At 45.4% G+C, this 25,912-nt stretch overlaps 3 protein-coding genes across 3 annotated transcripts; all 3 read right to left on the reverse strand.

Moving 5' to 3' along the window:
• Positions 1-734: 734 nt before the first annotated feature.
• On the reverse strand, positions 735-3,115 carry LOC128709714 (nucleolar protein dao-5-like). Its single transcript, XM_053804724.1, has 2 exons — positions 2,936-3,115; positions 735-2,780 (listed from the first exon to the last, which is right to left on the reverse strand). Exons 1-2 carry the CDS (start codon positions 3,113-3,115, stop codon positions 735-737), a joined length of 2,226 nt encoding a protein of 741 aa, XP_053660699.1.
• Positions 3,116-3,125: 10 nt separating this feature from the next.
• On the reverse strand, positions 3,126-4,863 carry LOC128706801 (alpha/beta hydrolase domain-containing protein 17B). Its single transcript, XM_053801743.1, has 4 exons — positions 4,850-4,863; positions 3,504-4,139; positions 3,299-3,431; positions 3,126-3,209 (listed from the first exon to the last, which is right to left on the reverse strand). Exons 1-4 carry the CDS (start codon positions 4,861-4,863, stop codon positions 3,126-3,128), a joined length of 867 nt encoding a protein of 288 aa, XP_053657718.1.
• A 2,154-nt stretch (positions 4,864-7,017) lies between these two features.
• On the reverse strand, positions 7,018-9,255 carry LOC128707784 (uncharacterized). Its single transcript, XM_053802741.1, has 4 exons — positions 8,976-9,255; positions 7,726-7,910; positions 7,488-7,589; positions 7,018-7,110 (listed from the first exon to the last, which is right to left on the reverse strand). Exons 1-4 carry the CDS (start codon positions 9,253-9,255, stop codon positions 7,018-7,020), a joined length of 660 nt encoding a protein of 219 aa, XP_053658716.1.
• Between the last annotated feature and the right edge of the window lie 16,657 nt (positions 9,256-25,912).

The raw sequence follows: 25,912 nt of genomic DNA on the forward strand, positions 1-25,912 counted from the left end.
GCACTCATTCACACTAACCGCAGCGCGTTAGACGAATGCGTGCCATATTTTCCTATGATTAAAGTCAATCAGGTTTTGTTTCCGATCCAATTCACACGTTCAACATTTTAGCCTACCGATCGAACTGTGATCGTTATTAAATTTTGCTAACTTCTTCTGTTTGGTTCAAGTTTCCTTTTCTCGTCCTCTGTTCTTCTATTCACTTCTTAAAATCTAAAATTCTTACTAATGATATTCCCTTGTTCATCGTCTATGAATAATAAACATGTCTGCCTCTGTTACGGAAAACAAACGCTCCATATTCCGTCCCATATCTTGCTATCCCGTGATTTCGCTCCCCGAATTACCGACTTATGAATGAATGAATGATATAATGATTGTTTACTTGCTAGTTTTTGTTCTCAATCCAGACTACCGGTACCGGTCTTGTGCGCTTATCAACATTCAAAAGTTTTTAAATCATGTTTGTTTGTGTGTGTGTTTGCGCGCGGTTGGATAAAAGAATACATCCTCGCGCACACACCGTTAGAGTCACATCGCATGTAAATCAATCGCCCGTGCGTCAATTCGTTCAAAATTCCTTGCAGTTTTTCTCTCGCTCAAATCAATCCGTCCGAAACAGACCGTCCCGTGATCGTACAACAACACTTTGCTGCCCAAATTCCAGTCGCGCCTAAGAATGTTGCCTAAGTGCTTTTGAATTAATTTATGCTAGCTACAAATGTCCCGCCAGTTTAGCAACGCGTTTCAAGGATTGGTTCATTAATCTTCGAGTGGGAAGCCGTTTTGCGCTGGGACGCTTCGTTCAGCCCACCGATACTGCCGGCGCTCGTACCTCCCACCGTCAAACTGCTGCCACTTCCGCCCACCTTTTTGCTCGCTGTGACCTGCTGCTGAAGGATCGTGTCGTTTAGGAATGCCGGTGGGGACGGGAAGGCTGACGAATGGCTGTACTTGTTCATCTGTTCGCTCAAGCGCCGTATGTTGAGCTGCAGCTCGTCATCCTTTTGTGAAGGTGTCGAGAAACTGTGGCGCGGTTGAAACATGTTCGGATTCAGCAAGTTCTGGGATGTCTTCGTTGCCTCCTGATGATGCTTTGCCGGGGATGAAGAATGCTGCTGTAGGGTGGCGACTGCTGTTGTTGCAGGCAGTATGCTCAGCTTCGGCGACGGTTGCTTCCGGGTGGTCGGTGACCCATTACCATTGTAGCTGCTAAAGCTACCGCTGACGCTTGTATTGCTGCTGTGGTTAGTGTTGTTCGAGTTGCTGACAAGACCACTGGTGCTGGTGCCACTGTTGTGTCCGTTTAGATTCAAGTTGGAAGCATTCTTTTCCATCTTCAGCGAGGAAACGGACTTATTTTTCCCAAGCGATAGTGACCCCGTTTGAGGTGATTTGTTTGGTTCCGCACCACCGCCAGCCGGTGGCGGTTGAAAGAGATCCTCGTAGAACGATGGCGATTTGGAACGCTGCAGCTTCGGTCGAGTAATTTTTTTGCGCGCATCGAAACTCCCACCATCCACGCCCGGTATGGTAAGCGTCTTTTCGAACCGTCCGAGGGATTGCTGCTGACAGAGTTTTGACTGATGTCTGGCAACGTCCGAATCATCCCGGCTGACGGTGTTGGTGAGCGATTTGGTTTGATGCGGTAAACCGGCCGCACGCTTTTTGCCACCCTTTGCCAACCGTTCCGGGAGGTTCACATTCGATCGCCACACCCATGGGTCGGAATTTTTCATGAAATCCAGACTAGGTTTGCCGTGCAATTTGCTGCTATTATCAAGCGTCTTTGATTTCTGCTGCTTGGCTGATGGTAGTGGTGAGTTACTTGCCGACATTCGCGTCCAAGGATCGGAAGGAACGTACACCAAGCAGCTGGTGCTTCTATTGCCGTTCGCACTTTTCATGCAATCACCCAACTTTTTGGCCCGTTCCGTCCCGCAACCATTTGCCGGCGCGGTCAAATTCTCAACTTCTAGCTTAACCGTAGCACCCACCGCCCGTTTTACCGCCTCATCATCGTACTCCTCGTTCGGCGACAACTTCACCGAGATGATATCGTTCTCATCGGAAACCATTATCGAATGTTGATGGCGTACGGGTGGTCGTGGTGATAAGCTGCGCGTATTCCGAAGCAGACGGGGTGGTTTGCTATCGCCGAGTGAGTTGGACTTTTCCAACGTGCGCTGTTCGGATGTCCTCATCGGTGTTAGCTTCTGGGGACTCACCTTTGGGCTTGTTGTTGTCGATGTTCCTGCTGCTGATCCCGAGTGCTTCATAGGACTTGCGGTAGCCGCATGCTTCCCGGATGAATTAATGCTCAGTGAAGAGAGTCGCCGGTAGTGACTTTCGGTTTTTGGGGAAAGATTGAAATCAAACTTCGTATCCGTGGAGGCCTCAATTTTCGGGCTGCGACATTCCGGCGCCATCGTTTTCATGGGACTGCACGATTTCGGGCTCGTTGAGGCATCTTTAAATTTGGAAGAGTTGTTCTTCTTCTGTTGCGTCCCCCCCGACGAGGTGCCAGACTTCCCAGGACGTCCACTATCACAAGCGCTACACTTTCGGCAACTTTTCCCACCATTTATCGAACTGGGCGAATAAAGCCCACAGCTACATTCGTCCGGTGGACATTTATCGAACAGATCAAGACTTTCCGTGCTGGCGTTGCGTTTGGTTGGTTTCTTGCGCACACCACCCGATGCCTGGTAGGGATTCTCGTACGAAGCCAACTCCTTCCGAATGCTGCTGCTGATCGTCGAATGGGGCTGATGGTTGTGCTGGTGATGATGATGCGCGTGAGTGTGCGAAGCGTTTTTCGATTTGTCCGATCGGTTAGCAGTCTTGCCGCAGCTGCAACTGTACGAGCTGCTGCCGCTTGACCCAGGTAACGAGTGCTATAAAAGTTTTTCGCTACCACTGCGCGACGAGGAACCGGCTGCTCCGGTTGCTGCTGTGGTGCCACTCGTGCTCGATGTGTTGGTGGTGGCCGGTGCTTCTTCCGTAGTGGCTCGTTTTCCGGCCGCTTTAATCGGGCGCTGTGGGCTCTTGGGGGCTGGTACTGTTGCCGCTCCGGCCGACGATGAAGAAGAGAGCTGCTGACCGGATGAGGCATTCTTTAATTGTCAGTTGCCCAGCTCTACCGCGATAAACTTCTTGAGCCGGTCCAGATATTGATTGTACAGCTCCACATCATTGTGCCCAGCACCCTGTGAAGGTTTTTTGAGGGAAAAATCACAAATGGGTCGAATTTTATTGATATTATTTCGTTCGCATTTAACTGGTCCCCTGTACGTACCTCTACCCACAGCGGTTCTACGGCTTTTGGGCACTTTTCGTAGATGCTTAGCCCGTGTGAAAAATCTATAACCTCATCCTCCGTGCCATGTATCACCAGCACCGGTGATGATATCTTCGACACCTTATCGATACTGATGGAGAAGAAGAAAAAAGGACACGAAGTTAATTAACATCCATTCGGGCGACAATTTCCTCACACTTACCTTGGAAACACATCGAAAAACCACGTTCGCTTCGTGTTTGGAAAGGCTACCCTCATCCCCGACATCAGGGGAGAGTGCAGAATCACAGCTCCAACTTCGTAGCGTGCCGCCAGATCAACAGTCGGCACCGTACCGATGCTCTGCCCGTACAGTATGATATTTTCCGGACTAACTCCAAACCGGGTACGTAGCGAATGCCACGCCGCATCGATATCAGCGTACAAGTTCTTTTCCGACGGTTTGCCACCGCTCATACCGTAGCCAGAGTAATCATAGCTGAAGATGTTACAGTTGATACGCAAACCGAGCCCAAGGTAGAAGCTACTCATCTGTCCAAGATCGACCGCATTCCCGTGGGAGAACAGCAGCGTGTATTTTGCGGTCGGTGTACACTTGACGTAGATGCAGGACAGCTTGTTGCCGCGTGATGTGCGCGTGAAGAACCCTTCGACGTTTTCCTTTTCGCGCTCCGAGTATGGCCACTCGGCCCGCTCGTTGAAGCTGAGCAAATATTTCGCCTTCGACTCATCGATCGGCGTCAGGTTGTACGTCGGTTCCGGTGGTAGAAAGGCAAGTTTGGCAGCAATACGTCCCGGCAACGGGGGGCAACAAAACAGGCAGCACAGTTCTCCAAAGCTAAAAGTCGGGGAAAAACATTTACATTAGTGTACATTGCATTTCCCTACGCAGCTCTGACACGTTTCAACTTTGAGCAATTTCAATATGTTCCAACAAATATCCGTTCACATGCAAGCGACGCGGAGTGGTGGGTGTATATTGCCACAATATTTACACAAATAATCCCAAACTGTTTACTTTTAGCTTGAATGGCGAAAACCCTCCCCATGGGTGGTGGGCTGAAGCCTGAACCGGAAAGTATGGCGCACTATCATGTTAACAGCGAACGTTTATGATCGTATTAGATCGTCTTATGATGGACCGATAGGGGGTAATTAGCGCACCGTTGTGAAACACAGTGCACACGAGCGGATCGTCATAATCTTGACGAACGGACCCGCCACACAACACATTATCAAAGCAATATGCGTGACTGGGATTAATATACGTCGAGTGTACATGGCTTGCTTTGAGTTTCAAACTAATCGATTCATACCCATGGTTAGGGTGCCTCCTGCGACTGGGAATGGCAAAAAGGACACATCTAATAACGCTAAGATGCATCGCCGGAAGTGGATAATCGATAAAGCGATACAGGGAAAAGTATATAATTTCGCTCCCCTAGTTTTTCCAACGTCTGGAAAATATGTTTTAGCGATGATTGCGTATGCTTCTCACCCTACTTGTACGTGTGAGCCCATTTTTCTCATCTTCCCACACTGACTTACCTTAACCCATTCATTCTTATTGTTTTGTTTCCGCTATACTAATGTCGATGCAGGTGTTGATTGCATCCACTCGAAGTTGCAATACACAGATCCTTGGGTATGCCGAAATATCCTCTTTAATCCTTTCTTCTTCGCTCTCTCGCTTTATCTCCGTCTGGACCACTATTATTCACAGCAGGCGTGGAAATTCACCCTACACTCTTTGCTTCCACGCTTGCGTTTCGTTGCTATCGATTCGAGCCAACTATCTGGTCTCTTTCGTTCCTACGCGCGCAGCATGCGTTGTCTACGTGTCGTCGTATCACAGCCTACCACCCATCTGCGCCACGGATCTCGGGGGGAGGAAAAAAAAACAGGATACTCGGGAGAAATCGAGTTCTGGTGGTGTAGAATTCTACCGGTTGCTTCCTAGTTGCTGTCAGACTAGGTGTATGCGGAAAGGAAAAATTGCTGCAAAGCGCGCAGGGTTCCGAGATTGCATTCAAAACACTATGCTACTGGGATTTCTTTTTTGCTCCCGCACGCTATGTACTGGTGACGGGAAAAGAAATGCTGATAGTACGCTTGCGGGGCAACGTAAAAGCAACAACAGAAAAAAACACACCACTGTACGTAAACCACATCCAGCGCCTTATCTATTGATTTCGCGACATTTTTCTGTATGACTAATGCGCTTTCCTCCCGCGCTACTAATGTGTGCTCCTACTGCGTAATGGCTCTAAATAGCAGCAACGAATTGTAGCAACAAATCCTTGCTACGAATGCGCTTTGTTCGCTGCCACAGAATAATGCGTTTGTGCGTTGTTTCCTTTTCGGGCTCTGCTCTCTACACTACCAGACATCACACATACACACCCCCGGGGGCGCTGATGTACGCAACGATTTCAGGTGCACTCCAAAGCGCGTAGGCTTTGTGTTTCAGCTGGTTGCGTGGGTTTTCCTGTATTGCACTAAGATTTTTTACATTTGTTGCGCTTAAGTTAAGATTACAGCACTACTTTTCACTACCAAACAGCACTACTGTTCCGTTTTTTGTTGGATTACATAGAATTAATCACTACGCGTTCAGGTTGTGGCCACACGTATTGCAAACGCCAAAGCAACAACACGTTTGACAGGTGGACTATGAGTGCGAGATACGCTTCGCGGGTCAAAATTCGGCGTTTATGGTCTATTTGCCGTGTGCACGATCGATAGCAATTATGGAAAATGTTGCAATAGTGTGGAAAATGAGTACAAAAGTAGTGCAACAGATATTAGATAATGTAAAAGTATGTTTTGTAACATAAAATACTTTTGTACACTATGGCCACTGCTTCTGAAAACGCTTCGACACAAATTTGACACATGAGAGAATACAAACGCTTAAAATCGCTTCAGCTTTTAAAAGGACCGTTGGATATTAAGTGATACAAAGATACATACAGATAGTGTGCTTCTGTATGCTGCTTTGCTGTATTTTTTATATTATTTTTCTAATTAAGGTGCTGAAACATTTGTTTTCTGTTAAACCGTTGCAACACTAGATATACGGCCCGGCCGTTCTTCCGTGGATAAAAAAAGGCATTGGAGCACCATCTAAGGTCAATTAAAGTTCATTTTTATATTATGTTTCGCGCTGATATGGTCTAGTCATCAGTAAAGGTATTGAATAGGAAATATATTATGCTTCTGAAGATCACAAGATTAACCACCAAGAAGGATTTTCAGCTTCCAGTTCGATGTTTGATCTCAATAAATGTATAGAATTTATTTTATTTTCATTTACATAGATTTCTCCACAAAAGTATAAACTGTTCATCTTATACCTATATACCTACTACTGCTGGGCTTTGGTAATGATACAAAATGATTCAACGCAACAATACCGTTTACAATCCACATGGTGATCAGTTTCAGTGCTGCTTCGCTTATACCAAATAATCTACACATTAAACGCTACTCGCTACGTGTAAGATGCGTAATACCACATTCGTACCTAAAGATCCAAAACAAAAACACTTCGATAAATTGTACCTTAAACGTATCAAGTGACATAAATCACAATAATGTTTCACGGTTTTCTGCTTTCGCTGCAAATGCTTAACCACTAAGGACCAGTTCTAGTGCTCCACGAGCAAATATTGGCTATGGTACCGCAAGGACGATACACACGCGCAAGGCATTCCCTAATGCGATAGGGACTTTTGCTTCTTCTGCATCTCCATGAAGATGAGCGTTGCCCCCATATTGATACCACCCCATTTGGCGCAGTCCGAAATCTGGCGAGGAGAAACATTTGAGAAACAAACATTGTAATAAAACATTGAACGTGTCAATCGAAGCGTTACAGTGATAAGCGATGGAATGGGAGAGCTTAAGTTCCATGTCAAGTGTTGTGCGGTGTATGTACGAGTGTGTTATCTGCTATCATGTAATCGTGTACTGAACTATACGATAAGTATTCCATATTCCACCACCAGAGCAAAGGTAAAACGCATCTCCTCTCCCGCACCCAACAAAGCCCAACAAAAGTAAAGAATGTGCACTGGTTTTAACCTTTCGCGAGCTCCCGGGCAGGGCAGAGTCGTATAGCTCAGAAGTAGCTGTTGTGTGCTCCTTGCAATGCGTCCTCGAACCGTTTCAGTAACGCACTTACTTGTCGCTTCCGGCTGTCCTGCGGTCGGTCACCGTACCGACAAAATTCGGCAAAATGTTGACTGTTGTGGAACGACATTTGGCATTTCGAGGCGTATTTTATCTGTCGGAGGTGAGATAATGACAAGAACAGCGACAGAACAGTACACTTCAATTAGTATCCTCTTAGCCATTGGTTCTACATATTCGAGTGCTCCAGTAACGTCCGGATATTGTGGAAAATGACACAACAATCTTACCTGTGCGAGAATGTCTTTCTCGGGGTGCGCTTTCTTTGTGCGATCGGCCACGTTGTTGATCCGCAGCTGATGGCCTTGCTGCCACAGATTAGACAATGTCACGCAGTACACTTTCATCGGCTTCTTCTCATTCTCCTTCATGCGCACGGAATATATTTTAACGCATTCGGCGGTAGGTTTGGGCGCTGGAAAGACATTGGAAGTGAGCGAAGATCATTAGATCATACACAAGTGTGGAGCTCGTAATACGATCGTAATATCGTGGAGGTATGTGCAGTATGTCGTCACAGCGGTTAATTTACATAACCTGTTTTAGAACCAACCGTGCCTCCCAGCGTAATCAGGCAGCGGCAAAAAAAACTGTTCCACTATCGTGAGAATCGAAACGATCCCCGACATACAGCGCGCTGCAGCGTTAATTAGCATATCCCCACAGTCGCCATAAAACCCAGACGTAGAATCACACCCCATCCACCTAGCGTGCTGCTGTGAATTGTTCTACTAGAAAACTGCCACCAAACAATTAGTTTTGCGTTGCAGAAATGCCCGGGGTTGGATAGGAGAAGCGGTGCAGGCAGTAAGCCATTTGCACTGGATGCACTTTCAACCGTAGACAAACTCGTAAATAATGCCCGTCCGGGGGTGGTAGGGTGGGGCAAAGCAACATTGACCACTATTGCAATGCAACGCAATGCAAATGGCCTTTGATGTGGTTATGGCAAAACAAACTCTCCTCCCCCAAAATGGTACATTCCCCTTTCCACGGGACGCGTCACACTATTTTCCCTTGCCACTGTAAACAACTCTGTGGTCCCCGCCATACGCCGGGTGCAGTACAGCGCGTCCTTCAAAGTCCACACCTTCACGGCGTCTCGTTATTCGATCCGTCGCCTCCACCTGGTGCCGGTGCACCGATTCCTGCTGCTATTACGATGCGTGCTAAAAATAGCCAACGAATTGCCCCTTCCCTCCTCCCCCGCCCTGCATATATCTGCAGAAGCCTCTCTCTCTCTGTCCCCTCCTTTCTGTCCGGGGATCCCCTTTGTCCCGATGGACGATGCTACCGCACACCGGTTGTAAGACCCGGGGTGCGATTTCACGAGCACACCGTCAACCTCCACGGTCACGAGAATGTTCTCATCGCCCGCGAAACCCAGCGATCGCCGACCACAAAGGGAAGGAATTATATTTATTTCTTGTACAATCCATCCCGGGTGTTTGCATCCTCCACCCTCGGACCACCCACTTACACTTCTTCTGCTCGATGGACACGACACCGAACCAGCTGTCGCCGGGTGCCGTCTGGCGGCGCACCTCCACAATGAACCCGTTCTCGATCACGGCGCAAAAGATGCGCTCCTCGCCAGCGTCGAACCACTTGCTTTCGCGCAGCTTCTGTATGGCGACCGAGCTGCCGAAACTGCCTCGTGGCGGAACGGTTCCGGCCGAGGGCGCCACAACGGTTGTCTGCTGCGTACCGGCCGGAAACCATTTGCCAATGTTTAGGCTGTTCCGTCGAAGCAATCCCATCGCTACACTGTATGGAGCCGTCACACGCTAACAATGCACTGCACACACTAGCTCGGAAGTAGATTGGGTGAGTTCTTTTCACTGGTGAAAACGTTCCTTGATTTGCGAGTGAGTGTTTCGTACGCACTACGTCACACTTGGATGCGTTGTCCAGCTCACGAAGGCACTGTGAAACGGTTTTTTTTTTTCTTTGCGAGAGCCGCGTATGTCTACTTCGCTCGAGCGCTGTTCAATATCTGCGCGTAGTAGCGAACGACCATCGAGTAGGTCAGGCGGCGCGCGCGCTCGTGAGAGCTGACGCCAACGCTGCTTATTGCTTTGATGGTGTGTATCTTCGGTGTTCGCCCGCGAGGCGAGTTAACTGCCGGGACACGAGTAACGATGGCGAGATCTGCCGCCACTACTAACACTATCGCGTCCGGTGGCTATCGTATCTTCTTGCCTGCCTGCCTGCCTGCCTGCACGTGCACCTCTTAGGCACTGTTTCCCCTTTCGCAGGCGGCCCCAACAACTTCAGGGACTTTACAATTTTGTGCAGTATGTTCGTATGTAATTCCATTGTCGATGTACGCCTTTTATTTTACGATTTGTTGGTTATGTTCTTCAATGTGAACAAACTCCCCCCCCCCCCTCATTGCGGGAGGGCGAGAGTGAGATATCTTGGAGGTTTGGACAGGGTTGAGTAGCCAGAGTTGGACCGAGCTCGACGAGAGTTTACTGGGACGTGCAGTCGCAATGGCGGAGCGGCATGGAGGAGCGTTTGTTTGTTCAGATGCAACGTTGCTCGTAGTTTGCCAATGAAGTAATAACGCAACGTCGTAAATTTTCTACAGCTTATCAACGTTGCACCCTTCGCACGTTCAGGGCGAAAGTGGGTGTGTGTTTGTTTGGGCACCAACTAACGCCAGTGTGCACCGGATGGATGCAGTACAACTAAGTATTGCTGGGTAGAGGAAGGTAGTTGTGATGCAGGGTTAGCTACCATCGTTAGCATTAGATCGGCAAAGAATGAGGTTAATTTTGTTTACTACACAAATTCGCTGGAATCCTACATCCCCTTGCGGTTAGAACCGGTTCGGCTAAGTAGTGTGCCGTATTAGGTAACAAAGATGTGTCTCTTGCCTTGATTCGAAACTCGTCGCTCGGTGAATTGCGTAAACATAAAGACGCGATGATTCAGAGAAATTTTTAATGAGTTGTGATGCTCACGAATAACAGAAGTTCCTCGGGATATTCGATATCAGTAAGTTAACAAGTGTCGCATTCACACCTCAAACTCTACAATCGGATCAACAACTTTTTGCTGCGAAGATACAACATCATCAACCAGTAAACAAGCGGTATCTATTCTTCCCGAGTGGATATGAACAACAAATTTAGAACCCTTCATTAAAACCTTCGTCAACAAGAGGTTGCGCTATGTCCACTTCCGGATCATCCGGATCATCCGTCCCAACAACATACTGCGACTTATCACTCCGCTGCATGCAAGGCGCATCCCTAAGCAGTGCTTGATTTATTATTGCAGGTTGCTGAGATAAATATATCCTCCCCGGCGCTTGCTTGGGTAACCTTCGACAGCCGGCCTGATAACGGATTTAATCGAAAACTAACCCCAAAAACCGGTTTCAGTTCGTGCGCGCCGACTACCAGAGAGGTGAACTAAAAATAAGTGCGTTTGAGTTTAATAATTCGATCCTGAGCAAGCCTGCGGGGACGTGTGTGGCCGCTAATGTACGTCAGCAGCACATTCTTCTGGGGTTGACAAGCGTCTTGCAGGAAGCCGGTTTTATGAGGTTGGTTTGTTCTCGTGATTGTTTGCTGACGTTAGCGAGAAATATGTGATACTTTCTTCGGACGGTTGTCTTTTCTGTTAGATTTTACCGCCGTTCGTTGCCATTTGTTTATAGGCGCGGCCAGTTTTTATGTCCCCGTGTCGTCCCTCCCCTTCTCAAGCGGCGTTGGAATTTTTACGACACGAAGCAAATGGCAGGTCGGTTGCAGTAATTCTAGGTCGACATTTTGGTTTACAATTGCACCGATCGAAGTCACTCGAACCCTCCACATTGGAGGTGGTATTGTGGTGGCGGTAGGTGTTGATAGTAAATAGTTTAATCGACCGTTAAACCGGAACCTGCCAGTTTGTTTGTATGTTTACCGTGTGTGTTTACAACCCCGAATTGCGTGTTGTGCTTTAACTGCTCGGCACACTGGAGTCAGCACCGGGTTCAGTGTGGGTTTGCGTGGTTTTGTTTATGTTTTGAGGTTTTCGTAACAGTGAACCGTTCCCTCTCGGTCACACATTACTAGCCCGGCCAGACCGTGCAACTCGCACCAGATGTGCCGTCGTGTTGCAGCTATTTATAAGTCGCTCCGCTAAATCCATCCGCCTGCTGCGGTCGGACTAGTCATTTCAATTATTTAATCACACTTGAAGCGAACCTCTGACCCCCCCCCCCCCCCCCACATGCTCACCAGGCCGAGGTGCATCATCATGCACCGTGTGGGCCGAAGCAACAAGACAAGATGCGGCGAAACACGGTACCAAAACAAAACCTTCCCTTGCTGCGCGATCGTCGCATAGACCCTTCTCGCATAGATTGCAGCTCAAAGTGTTGACGTGCCGTTCGTCGCGAGTACCGTCGTCTCTCGTGCGACTCACAAACGCGGCCAGATTATACGACGTCGACCGACCCGACCCTTCATGGTGCGTTGTTTTGGTGCTTAGACGCTGCTCGGCGCTGACCTTGCGCTTATGATTTTGTTTATCCGGAGTTACCGGGGGCGTGCGTTCTGTCCACGGTCCTACCCGCTTACGAAGCCAAGCGATAAAACAAGTGGTCTGTACGATACGCAGTCAACCCCCCGTGCCAATAGCTCACGGTGTGCTGAATGAAACATATACCGCACGTGGAAAGAGCAACAAGTAACGACGAAGAACGTAAACAACAGTAAGCGAATGGGACGCCTGCTTTGCTTGCGGTGGCTTGGAATGCCCTTACTCACGCACTAGATTTGGTTTGAAGGCCCTTCGAAATGGCGGCAGATGACTTAAAATCGATTCACCGGAACCGGAGCGAACCCCATCATCGACCCTTTTTTTTACAACGAAAAAAAAAACAAACAATTCCCCCACGGGATGACATTATTTTTCACACTTTATCTTCGCACAGTCTCACCTGTTGCTGATAAAGCGATTGTTAAGTAGAGCCCGATTGCCAGCGAACGAACGTGTCTTGCGAGGTAGATAAGAAGGTCCGGCGCCGAAGGCAGGGGTGGGATTTGATGTCGATCTAAATAATTATCGTGCTTCAATTTGATTGCCGCATTGTGTTTGATTTTGTGATGTGAGGGTGTTTTTTTTTTAGTGTTGCGACTGCTACTACCTGTGATGATGTGATTTTCGTTATAATTACGTAGTGCTATGATGCATAGTCAGGAAATTAGGGATAGGGAGCAATGGAAATACTGCGCCATTATCGTTGTTATCTTGGTCAGTGCAAAAACTGCAACGGGCTGACGAAGGTTAATGTTTCTTTCATGAATTCACACTGCCAGAGTCTTTTCGAACGTCAGCCAATGTGCCGCTGGTACGCGGACCATCAAAGTCACATGCTGCTAACTGCCATCTAAACGGCTCGAGTGTGCTAATATGGTATTAATTCACATGAAAGGCAATCGAAATGAAGACTTAGAATGGATTGTCTGATAACAACTCCATAGTAAGATACGGGGTTATTCACTCCAGAACTGTAGGGTCTATCATTTTGACTCTAATCACATAGATGTTTGAGGTTAAACAACTCTTCTGAAGTTGATGTTTGATTTTTACAAATCTGTTCGAATAGATCTATGGGATACTTAACATACTTAAAAACTTTAAAAAACTTAGTACGCCTAAGAGCCGTTGTAATTATAATAAATAAATAAAATAATTAAAATCTTTGAAATTATTTTGTACTTAGTGTTCTGCTGGTAGTTCTAGTATTGGGTAAATCTGAAAGAATCTTTAACTGAATAAAAAAAATATCTGTTCGAAAGATTCATGAATCGCTAAGATTAATTAATTCTCAAGATTAATTATTAATTGATTCAATAATTCATGAACTAATATTCACTGTACCAATTCCAGAGTAACATTTCTTCAAAATGTTCTGTTTGATGAAAGTTTTACATCTTATTTTATTTTATCTTTTCTTACAAAAATACATAAATACTTATTACGGAAGCAAAAATAAATTAAAGTATAAAATCAGGTTTCCTCAGAGATTCATTATTCATGAGGGTTCAAAAATCTTTTAGAATTTATTTATCTTTTGAGAGTACTTACTTGTTTGGAATGAATCGCTGAAGATTCTAAAAATGACTTTTCTCAAAAGATTAATTAAGCACAACACTGGAGTGTTAATTAGCAAGAATATTGGACAAAAAAAGAGATGACATATTCGACTAGAAATTTTGTTCTACACCGTGTTGAGGTATGTGTAATTACAAAGAAAAACTAAAAAAAATGAGGTGCTTACTAAGCACTGCTTAGTAGCTTTAGTGTTGGCGGTTAAAATTAAATAGCACTAAAAAGTGAAAATTCCATTTTTTTCAAGCAGACTGGTCGAAAATACTGGCAAACCTAGTTTAGACCATGTACTAAAAGCTTCATCGCGATTGTGATTTTTAGAACATCGAAGCAGCTTTCCGATGAAGCTTCCAAAGCTCAAACACCGAGGGCAGCACACACGAGCGCAACGTTGGAAATGTATTTCGGTAGCCCAGCGCGCTCGAAGCTGCACCATGCACTTAGTAATTTGTCCTGCATTTATCTGCGACCGCCAGGCTGATGCGGTGGCGAAACAAGCGCGAAACGCATCCCCTTTCGTTCAGCCCACGTTAATCCGTGCGATGCTCTGCATTCCCCACATCGGGACGGAGGCATATTGAATAATGCTGCCGTTTCTTTTGTGCCCAACTTTATTTATTTTCGTACCATTTGGAAGCCATGATCTCCGGTTTGCTTGTTGCCGTTGCTCATCCACAATCGGCCGGTCGTCTGGCGAAGTGATACCTTTTGCATGTTGCACTGTGCCCGTACGTACGTGCGATTATCCCCGTTTCGCAATGGCAGTCGTTTTCAACACTAACGACGCTCCGGCCAGTATCCTTGCGGGCCTCGTTCTCGTCGACTGGGTTGCTAATTTATTGCGCAAGGGCGGAGTTTGTTTCAATAACGAGACCGAACAACAGCGTTGGGTTGTGTTTTTTTTTTCTTCACACCCAACCGCCCATATTGTTGAAGGTGATGAATCCTGATATGTTGTGGAAAGTTGAGCAGATTTTTAAATATTTTGAAAGATATAGTCAAGTGCATGTAATTATTGGATACATGAATATTTGAAGTATATTTCATGTATCGAAATAAAAAGATTTGGAAACACTAAATTGGCAAGCAAATAACCGTACACCTGTTTCACACACCTTCAAACTGTCATCCAGGTAAAAGTGTCTTTCTCAAATATGAACCGTGCCAGGGCGGAAAATAAAAAGGACGTCGATGGTGTGTGGTAGTTTAAGGACGATTCACACACCTTCTCTTTCCTTCGGCGAACGAGCAGAATCGTAATCTTGTCCCGTTCAGGTGTGAAACGGTGCTGAACAACTTGAGGTTTCCCTAATTTCAAGGATTAAAGCGAACAAGTTTTGCAATTCGTTCCGTTTCGTCGGTGGTCCGGGCACTCGAATTCCGTACAGCCCGGTGCACTCATTCCTCGTCCTGTGTGTGTGTGTGTTAGTGTTTTTTTTTCGGCAAAAAGGAAAAGAAAAAACACGGACAATCATTTTGAGGCTAGGATGCACAGCAGGTCAATGGAATCGGAAGGATGGTTTGAAGTGGATTTTGATAATCGAGCTTCATTATGCTGTAATTTGAGTGAAATTTACGAAAATAAATTGTGAAATTGATAATGTTCTCAAATTAATATTCTCACAATTAAATATCCGATTTTTCTGTTATCATTGCTTATGTCAAGGAGTGCACTTGAATCTCAAAACTATCGCAAAATTGGTTAAAATTTCTACATTTAGAAATAAATAAAAAAGTAGTATAAATATATCTAAAACTTTTTTTGTTTTAATTTTAACTTATATCTTATAAGTAACTTCAAAGAAAGTTATTTTTATACGACCTTTTTTAAATTGCAATTCAAAATATTGGTTCCACTTATTTATTACAATCGATTTACAACATATCATGGTCATACCCTGTTTGTTCACTTAACAGTTTGCCATGTCATAGATACGTGTTATAAGTACCCCAACAGACTGGGGAAGATTTGCCTCTGGATAAGACGGTGATAAAGCTGTGGGCATGAGATTCTAAAGATTGTCCCATCGGTGAACATATGATTCTCTTTATCAAAGCTATTAACCCTTCAAGATCTAATGGTTTTTAAGTAATTAAGTTATCTTATAAAATTTACGATACTGTTATACAACGAATTTTATACCACAAAAAGGTTCTACTGTTAGAAATTTTCAATTGAATATGCGATCTAATTATTTTGGAGAGTAAATTGTACAAAGTTTGGATGATCGACTTAACTTAGCTGAAATATACACCAAATAATAACAGTAATACATCGTTTTCAAACGATTTTCATGCGTTTTGCACCAAAATATTTGGAGCATTTGAACTGAGTCAACATTATGTTAACAAATACCCAAGATTACTTTTACATATTTGAAGAAATCGTCACCAAATTTACAAAGGGGAAAATGTTTGTCATACAAATAAAGTATCAAACCCCACACCCCAAAACCACCGAATACGATTGTTAAATATTTAGCCTCGAAACTAATACGATTATTCACACGCCCTGGTGCAGCTACCCCCGTTTGCCGGGATCTTTGGCCGCTGCTATTACTTGACCAAGATAAACACGTTGAAAACCGATTTCTTGCTTGATTGATCAGCCCTCCCGATGGGGGGGGCCTTCGTAATTAGCGCAAAAACCCATGAAATCCCATCCGAACGCCCAAAAACGCTTCTTGCCATTGTGTGCGATGATCGAATCAGCTACAAATTATTGACATCCCCGTCGAGACACCTCGCGTGGAAGTATTTGCTCTGCTGAATGATGATTTTCCATTTCCTCGGACAATTGCTCGACCAATCACTGTTGCACGATGAGTCGGAAGGGGGAGGAGGGAGGGCGCGGGGTGGGGGAGGCACCCCACATGACGTTTCAGGATGATACGCGGAACTCATCCCGAAAGGGGAGACGGCAAGTAGCACAACGGGGTACCGATTGTCGTTCACACCACCGGCGAGTGGATGGAATGGATCGGGCGAAAGGAAAATGATCATTTCCCGCCGTTCAATTGCTACGCATCGTCGACGTGATCCGATGCAAATCACAGTTCGGTTGTCCGTTCGATATCACTCGGGCTGAATCTTTCTCTCACGGTCCTGGTGCTTGGCGGTAATTGTCATGTCATACAACCGCGTCCGCGTACGGCGGTGGTATTTTACCCGATTGGGTCACCGCTGTTGATCGTCTAATGAGAGATTCGTTACCTAGCAGGCTACTGCCGTTCGCCGTACGCGCACAACCATCTTCATCATAATAGAACCATAATTTAAATTTAAAAAAATCATCGTCCAGGTACGGATTACCGGCGCGAACTAAATAGTGAAACAATTGAAAATAATGTTCCCTTGTTTGGAAACATGTTTCGTTAGATGAAACATTATGTTATACAGAACAAAAAAATATATGTAGGATCGTCCGGATTTAAATATCCCTCAGAAGCCTACCCTTTCCTATCGTTCCCCAACACCGAACCGTATTGTTCCGTAGGGTCTAATAAATTAAATGATAAATTTTCCCAACTCACGCAAACCGAACATAAGCTTAGGGAGGAAAACTTAAACCGGACACCTTTACCGACCTTCCATCTTTTCGCGAAAGGCGTTAGTTTCCTCAAATGCTGCCCATTATATTGCTCTTTTTCCTGCAGTGTCCCAGTGCTGGCGGTATGCAAAACAACCTTCCCTTGGTCGGTTCATGCTGACGCTTCATGTTTTACTACAACGTGAATAAATGTTTGCACAGTATGCAAGTGTTTTCCTTTCCCAAGCGAGAAGGATCTTTTATCGTTTTTGGGGGAGGTGGTTTTTAAGGTGGGAAACGTAACCTGTGGTTTCTAACAGCTCGATGGTCTTTTGCTGGAAACGTTGTAATGGGACTACCAAACAACCGAAAGGTTCGACTAGTAATCTGTAAAACACATTTATACGTTCCACAAATTTAAATGTGCATCTTTTCACATGCACATTTCATTGTATTAAAATTGCATATAAACGGCTATAAGAAGGGCTCCAGGTGTAGGATAACACTTCATAGATCTCAATTCATCCTCTGCCAGTTTGGTATATTTTAGTTCATCAAAAATTCAGTTGACAGTCGATAATTGCTGATGTATTTTTCAATACTTGTCGCCTGAATAGCGGAAAATGACTCCACGGCTTGCTTCTAGACATCTGTGTCAGTCATAGTGGTATGAATGGATATGTTGGAAGTGTAGATAAGTTGTACAAACAGAGCACAAGAGTCCATTATTGAGAGGAATTCGAGGTCTAATAAGTGAGGTCGAAATGGAGTCTTGTGCGAAGCCGACCGTTGACTAATTGCTCTTAAAAACCTGCTCTAGTTCAGAATTCCTTGAAGATTAAGTACCTGCCTGGAGAGCAGAGTATCAGTTGACGCTGACAATCTTGAGGTTTCATAAGGGTTCTGTTACCTTGGTACGATCGTAATTTTGCATAACAAGCTAAACAACGAAATGAGGAGGTGTATTGTGATGGGGCATCGTGCCCACAAACTCCTAAGATCCATAAGACTCCAAAAAGACACGAAACGTAGAATATATCGTACCCTGAGAGTCCTTTATGGTATGAGTCTTGGACGATACGGACGGAGGACGCGAATCCTATTGCCATGTTCGGGCGGCGGATGCTACGGACTATCTTTTGCGCTATCTGTGAGCAAGGCGTGTGGAGATGGAGCCACGATTGAACTGAGCTGTTTGGCGGAGCAGACATCCTGACGATGGCCAACAAGGCCGGAAGGATACGATGGCAAGGTGATGAAGATGCCGGACTCATGCCCTACCGAGAGCAGCGTATCGAGTTCGTTAGCTGGATTAAGTCCTGCTACATAGTCCTGTCCAAGATTGGGTGCAGCCAGGGCTGCAGGAGAGTAACCTTGAACCGAGTTTGCTGGAAACGGATTAGTGACCCGGCCATGTCAGCATATCGTGCTGTGAGCAGACAAGAAGAAGAAGAGAAAGAAGAAAAGGAAGGACAGAAAGAAATCCAGAGGACACATGAATCTCCTCCGAATGCTTCTAGATCCAAAGAAACAAACTTATTTTCAACATTAATCTCTCGCTGCTTAACAGAGATTATAGCTTGAAAATTATGTTTAATTAGACTTTCAGATGAAGAGTTCCGGGCTGCAGTTGGGATGATTTTACAGATATTTGCTTTCAGGAAATTGTTTAAATAAGATGGAAAACAAAAAGACAATTAATTTTCGCGTCCTTTTTGCAGTGTGTTATTATTTATTAACAGCTTTTTAGAGTATTTATTGACAGCTTAACATAATTATTATCCTCCACCGTGCACTCACGAACCATCGATATTTGCGGGACTAAAAGCGCCAAAACCGCACCGTATTACGAAACGAAACGGAAATGCCACAAATTTCATAATTAGTCACAATAATTGTGCGACCGCGCGAACTTTAACAGCTTCGTTTTGTGTCAAGCCAACACACTGCCCCCGGGAATGGTGCGGTCCTAAAATCGAAGCGTTGTGGGTATTTAGCAAGCGTGCAAAGTGCTACGATCGTTCGCTGTGGGCGCATTTGGGTTTTCGCAGACCCGTTAATGTTGCTTTCACGGTCACCTCGCGGAACGTGATTTTGGGTGTTGGGCGGTGCAGGGAAAACAAGAACCTCCACTGTCCGCAAGCGTTGCGTCGCTGACGGACAAAGTCTTGCCCGCGCCAGAAGTCCCTCGCGAATATCCCGCAGTTCACTAATTGAAAGAGTAAAGAAGACTAATTAGCCATCATTATGCGTCTATCCACACGATGGTTTTTGTGCGCCCGGAAGCGTCAAAGGTACGAAGGTGTGTTTGCCCGGTTGTCATTAAATCAAACACGCAGGACGCGCAGGTCCCTCGATTTGCGTAAAAAGGGGGGTGCTGGGGTATCGCCTGTAGAACGGATGTGGCTCATCAATTCATGACGCATTGCGTCGCGATCTTGGTGAGCCGTTTTATGTGACCATTACTATTGGGAAAAATGCGCACTTTACAGCTTACAGTTGGCGTGCTTTGTTTGTCAGCCTTGCGCAAGTCTTTCATTGCGACAGCAGCGAACGGCAAACCGAAGGGTCAATTCATACGCGCCCCTGGTGCCACTCATTAATCTTCTGTGTCAACTGTGCACGGTCGTGTCGTGGCGAATCGTATTTTGACAACTAAAAAACCGTGTAACAGAGTTTCAATTTATCGTGCGCACGGCGACCACCACAATTGGGACGACATTTTGCTTGCGTTATGTGTCTTTTCTTTTTTTTGGTAATATTCCCTCTGCCTTCCTTCGTGGACATCGTGCAACCGAAACCACCACTCATGACTACTGCACTCATTTTCACGCATCCTGGATCGACCGGTCGTGGATGGGAAAATGCGCCACCACAGCACGACACGTACGTTTAGTTGGTTTTGGGTAGCAAACGGTAAATGAACCATTCCCATTCAGTCGGCAACGACAGTGGCAGCAGCAGCAGCAAGCGAATCGAATTGGGACATGATTTTAAATTTATCAACCATTACCGGAAGTCACCGTAAGCGGTGAGTCGACAAAATGGGAAACGAACGAGGTCTTGAAGGTATGCTTCGGTTCGGCCTTTTTCTTTCCTCGTTGCCGTTGATGCATTGTTACTGTCGGTCCTCACTTGCGAAGAAGTCATTGCGCCAGCCGGCTGTTCAGGATGTTTCCATTCCATTCCGCTCCCGTACAGCTCATTTCGGTGCGCTTACAAGAAAAGCCACACACGCACACCAAAGGCACAAACTACACACTCCTTGATGTCCTGCAGGCGGGAGCCGATGTTTACACCGTTGGTTAAATATTTACCCCTGTGCCAAGGGCACGGTTCATTATCGGTGACGAATGGAAAATGCACACTAGGCACCGCACGCTGGATCTGCATTTGTGCTTGCGTGTGTCCAATTTTTGAGTGAGAGAGCAGATGCAGAACCGGGCCAGAAGCTTCCGCGCATCGTTGATGTTTGAATGGGCAACGGAATGCCGACGCGAGGGAAAAGGAACTCCCGGACAGAAACCCACAAACCCCGCACTGGGTGGCCGTGGTGCATCTTCGGCAGCACCGGGTGGACCACCGACGGGGTGGAGGATTGGAGGAGACGGAAATGGGCAAGTCACCCAAGCTGATGTTTGGCCCGGCAATGTAACGACCCATAAAATGAGACCCAATTGGCATCCTATTGAGCCGCTGGCAAATGACGATGATGATGAGCACCGGTGGAGGTCTTGGTTTGCGTTTAATTTAATGGCCCGTTTTTGTGTGTGTGTGTAACGATCCACACATTGATGAGAACGTTTTCGGTGAAAAGCTGTAACCAATGTTGGGGAAATTCCAAAGTTTTCAATGAAGGGCAATCGGAAGCAGTCAATGCAGCGATGGGATAAAAAAGGATGGGTTTTTCGTTCAGATGACAGTTTAGGTGAGGTTTTAGGCTTAGGTTCTTCTAAAGTAATCTTTGAACTAAAACAAAAAAAAATTATTAATATAAAAGTCTTCGTTAAGTCGAAAGGAAATACTTGAAGATAGAATCTATGGTGAAGCAAAAGGAAATCTATTAATCAAACTTATGCTGATGGTGGTTCTTCATATTGTCTAGAACTGAAATCCAAACTATAAATAGCTAATGTGCAATATCAAAGCTAATATTTGGAGGAAGAAAATTCATATTTTTTCATTCCGATACACGAAATATTTCGGAATTGGGAGCAGAATATTAAAGCTACTTCCTTCGATAAGTTACTACACAAACCTTGGAGTTAAGCGATAGCATCAGTAGTAGTAGTAGATCCTTCTTGTATCCTATGGTCCTATTGAGGACCTATTGAAAACCTATTGCTTTTTGAGTAGCCCTTTGTTGTCAGTGGAAACAACAGATTTCTGAAGAGTTCAAAACAATTGTGAATCTTTCTATCCTCAGGTGTTCAAGCCAAAAATTATGCTTTACTTCTAAATCTTAGATCAAAGGCACATGTTGAAGAGGAGATCTATACTATCTGTCTATCTTTAGAAGACTGTACGTATCATTTTACATTTTCTATCCGTCTTCTTGCGTCATTTGTATTTGTATTACAAAGACTTTGAGCCTTAACTTAATTAGTCTCTTCGGCATTGCCTTTAACAAAAGTTTACATTACATACAATTCACAATGGGTGTGAGACATTTCCTTCTCTAATCAGTGAAAGGGCACCGGATAGGAGGCACTTAGCATATTTACAAAAATAATCCACAAGCTTTATAAAAATTTTCACAAACGTTATCGATCTTAATTGATCTTCGCTTTCCGGTTCAACTCCGCTCATACTTTTACTGCCGTTTTCTGCTCTTTCCGCGAACAACCAATCAACCATAAACCACACGCAACAATTCAATTGCCGTACACGTGTGCAGGAAAGCCCGAAACTTGTAATCTTTTTCGACCGCCAGAAAAGCTACCAGCAACGGGTTTTACTGTAAACTTTTGGTTTAATGTCAAACAATACATACCCAACAAATGGAACGCGAGCTATGAATTAAACATAATCCACACATTCTAATCCATTTTTCATGAAGTATGCGCCGGCAGATCAAAACCGTGCCAACCACTGTTTGGACAACGTGGTTCCGCACTTGGCACTTATGAGGGAAGACTACTCAAATATTTTGCTTTTTAATCGTTTATTTTTGTACCAGTTACGATGTAAGGTTAATGGAAAATTAAATCCAACAAGCTGTTACTGGTGGCTTCTGCGATGCGATGCGGATCGTTCCGTGCAGATATATTTTATTCATTTCGTGCTTTGGTTTGGTGTATTTTGACGGTGACCTGTAAAGTTTGTGCCTAGAAAAAGCAATTTTATAATTCAGCTAGCCTTTAATCGATTTTATACTCTAATTGGTGTGTGTTTTGTAAAGTTTTATGGAAGGTCCTTCCACAGATGTAGTACTTTAAATTCAACAAACCAGTGATTCAATATTGCAGACACGTGTATCTTCATTTAATAACATAAAAATACCGCATTCAAGCTAAAATGGATTAGAGATGTTTTTTTGCACTCTATATTCAAAACGCAGTGCTACCTTTTTACGCAGATAGCTGCAATCAATGGATTAAAAATGGAGCCCCCGATGGCCTCAATAGGTTCTACACTCCGGTGGAGCGTTACCAGATAGCAACAGGCTAATTACGATAATCAATTTTAATTACATCGCTGTACCACAAGAACAGTCCTAGACATGGCGGTTCACAATGGCGTTAAATGTTATTTTAATTAAGTTAAGTGAAAATGTTATGCGTCTCCCAATTGCGTACGCGCAGCATGGTTGCGGTTGCACGCACCAGCAGGCAACATAGTAGGCAGCCCTTGGGGATGCAAATTCGGCTGCTCAAGGATGTGTAATTAGCCGCAATCAGTTGGCTCTCACCTCGTGCATAGAAATTAGAGACGACTCTAATAAAACTTATGCATCGCCCAAAGCGGCAGCATATCGTTTTGCATCAATTGGGCAATTAATGTACACAAACCCACCATCATCTCGTTACCGCGAGAAAGGGCGCGAAGACGCACCGACCGGGGTGGCACTTGTGGCCCGGTGGCGGTGTTACCTTTCTGACACCGGATCCACTGCGGAAGGCTGGAATGCATTTCGCAGCGTTTCCGATTACAATTTAATAACTGCATATAATGTGCAATGCGTAACCACCAACCATGGGGGGGGGGGGGGGGGGGCCTTGGGATGATGAACGCATTAGCGTGGACGAGCTCTTGCGCACGGAGGGTGGTTTTCGATATTGGGGATATATTTTAAATATAATAGGCACCATTACAACGCATTAGCTAGCGATGGGAAGTGAGCAGCTTGTTATTATGCCGTTTCACGCCGAATTTCTTCGCACATGATTCTAGCATCTTTCGGTGCCTTTCGCTAGAGAAAAGTGACCCGAGGTAGCTCACACCCTTAATGATACAGGAACGTCTTCCAATTTGCATACCGCATATTTGTAGCCAAATGTGTGCGCATCTTATCAAAAGCAGAGCTGAGGCAGCAATCTGCTTGTTCCGCTTCCGATTGGGAACGCACACCGGGAAGGTACCCCCTCATTTATTTCCCCTAATGAGCCCCTTTTTATTGTCCTCTAGCATACTTGCGAGCTCTTAAATGCTGATCATGGGATCGCGATAAGAGGCTAATTGATTGATTCGATGGTAGTTAGTCGGCTTCCTAGCTTATGTTTGACGTGATGATAATGGGAGGCTTAAATATGCTTAAGGGAATATTCAACAAGGAGGAGGTGAAGCCAGAACCTCTCAAGGATAGCATTAAACTCCAATAATTCTGAAACATTTTTATTACACGCATCATGTGCCGTCAATATCTAACGTCACACATTTTAGCGCAATGCTCCTTGTGATCGTGTGATCATAAGTGATGGTTTCGGCCTCAAAACGTTCCGCTGCAGCTAATAACAACATTTTTGCCTACCATCCAAATGATCTTATAATTGGAACCCGTAAGCCAATTGATCGGCCGGTCATCGATGGCTTCTGCTCGAACGCTTTCGCCCCGAAACGGAAACGTCCTTTCCGTAAAGACACCTGTGTTAGCACGAAGCGAATGTATACGAAACAGTTGCAACAAATGCCGGCACGGACAGGCGTTTCATATTTCTTTGCTCGATTCCATCCATCCATCATAAATAAGGCTAGCTCGTCGTCAGGCATGTACACATGCTCGAGCATTAATATCTAAATTCGTAGCAACAGCAACGCATTTTATTGACGGTATTAAATACGTACTCAGAGCCGGCTATTTTGACGCTTGACGCTACAAATGATCGGGAACGTAAAACAACACCACGGCACATCGGGAAAGACCCTTTAAGTTTCGAGTTGGCCAATAAAACTAACAACGGGCTTTGAGCTAGACAATGTCCCGGCTTAGTGTGCTTCGCACCAGCACCAGCAACAATGGCATATCGGGGCAGGGAGTGCTGGATCGTAAGAGTGAGAAATGGAGTTAACAGATCATAAATCATCGTGGCAGGCTTTGTAGTTTCTGGTGGACGGTCGTCTCCAGGGCAACCGGATCGGGACGATACGTGGCGGTGCACGATCGAACGCATTATATGGCTAGGCGCGCTGGTACGCACCTTGCTGCAGATCAAAGAAACGCACCACCCGTTTTCCCAGCCACGGCCGTACTCCGTGTAATGACAAGCTATAAGCCATTGTTTATCTTACCAATAGTCCATTGAGCAAACATCGTTGAGCGCGAGCGTACCGAGTTGTGGGCATTCCCCACGCGTTGCGGGCCCCCAAAAATCACCATTCCTAGCCGTCGGCGGCAAACCCTTTCCCATTACCCACGCTTTTCCCAACGGATCCTGTGTGAGGTGTGTGGGCTGCGGGGGAAACCTTTTTGCTAAAGAGAGCCAGTGAGATGTGCGGGTTTTGACGGGGAGGGGGGGCGAAAAGGCACGCCGAGAGGGACATTAATGCTGCAGTAGAAAATACATAAACCTTCATCCGTCAGGTCGCACCGAGAGCCACAGTACGCCCAATTATCGATCATTATTCTTAATTATTGTGAACTGGTTTCCTTTTTTTCCTTTGCTCCGCACGCCGTGCGATCCGAGCGCGAAGAAAACCTGATCAATCTTTTTCGTCATTCGAGCTTCGGTAAATCGGTTTTGTGTTGTGTGGAGTCGTTTCTCGGCGGCTTCTGAAGGTGGGTTTCGTATTGGCGAATTTACCAAACGAGTTGGCAAAGATGCGGGAAGCGACACCGATGATGGGACGGGAATTGACTTGTTGAGCGGATGTTTAATTCGACAATTCATATTAATCAGTGTTTTAACGGTTGAGCTGTGTGAAAGTAACACTTGTTTATCGCAACTGAACGGCGTATTTTATCGATAAAATTCTCCTTTTAATTGCTAGTCTGGAAAGCATAATGATAAACTTTTTCCTTCAGGCGCTTTTCGGTTGCTAAATGAGCTGCTCTTATCGTTAACTGATAAGTATGGGAGAAGCATGGCCATGGCATAGTAGCAATGGCTGATGTGCTGTCCTTTAACCTGACCACGATCAAGCTTTCAATGCATCATATCGGCTTTTCCGAAGGACTGACGATTTTGAAGCGGCCCGGTGGCATGATGGTAGCGGCGTCGGTCACACGGACGAACCGGACCAAAATCCCATCCGGACCCATCCTCCGTAGCAAAGATTGACTATCTGTCTAGCAAAAGCCAGAAATGGCAGGCATGACCTAAGAAGGTCGTTACGCC

The sequence above is a fragment of the Anopheles marshallii genome, chromosome 2 (genome assembly GCF_943734725.1).
Source record: "Anopheles marshallii chromosome 2, idAnoMarsDA_429_01, whole genome shotgun sequence".
Lineage (NCBI taxonomy): Eukaryota > Metazoa > Arthropoda > Insecta > Diptera > Culicidae > Anopheles > Anopheles marshallii.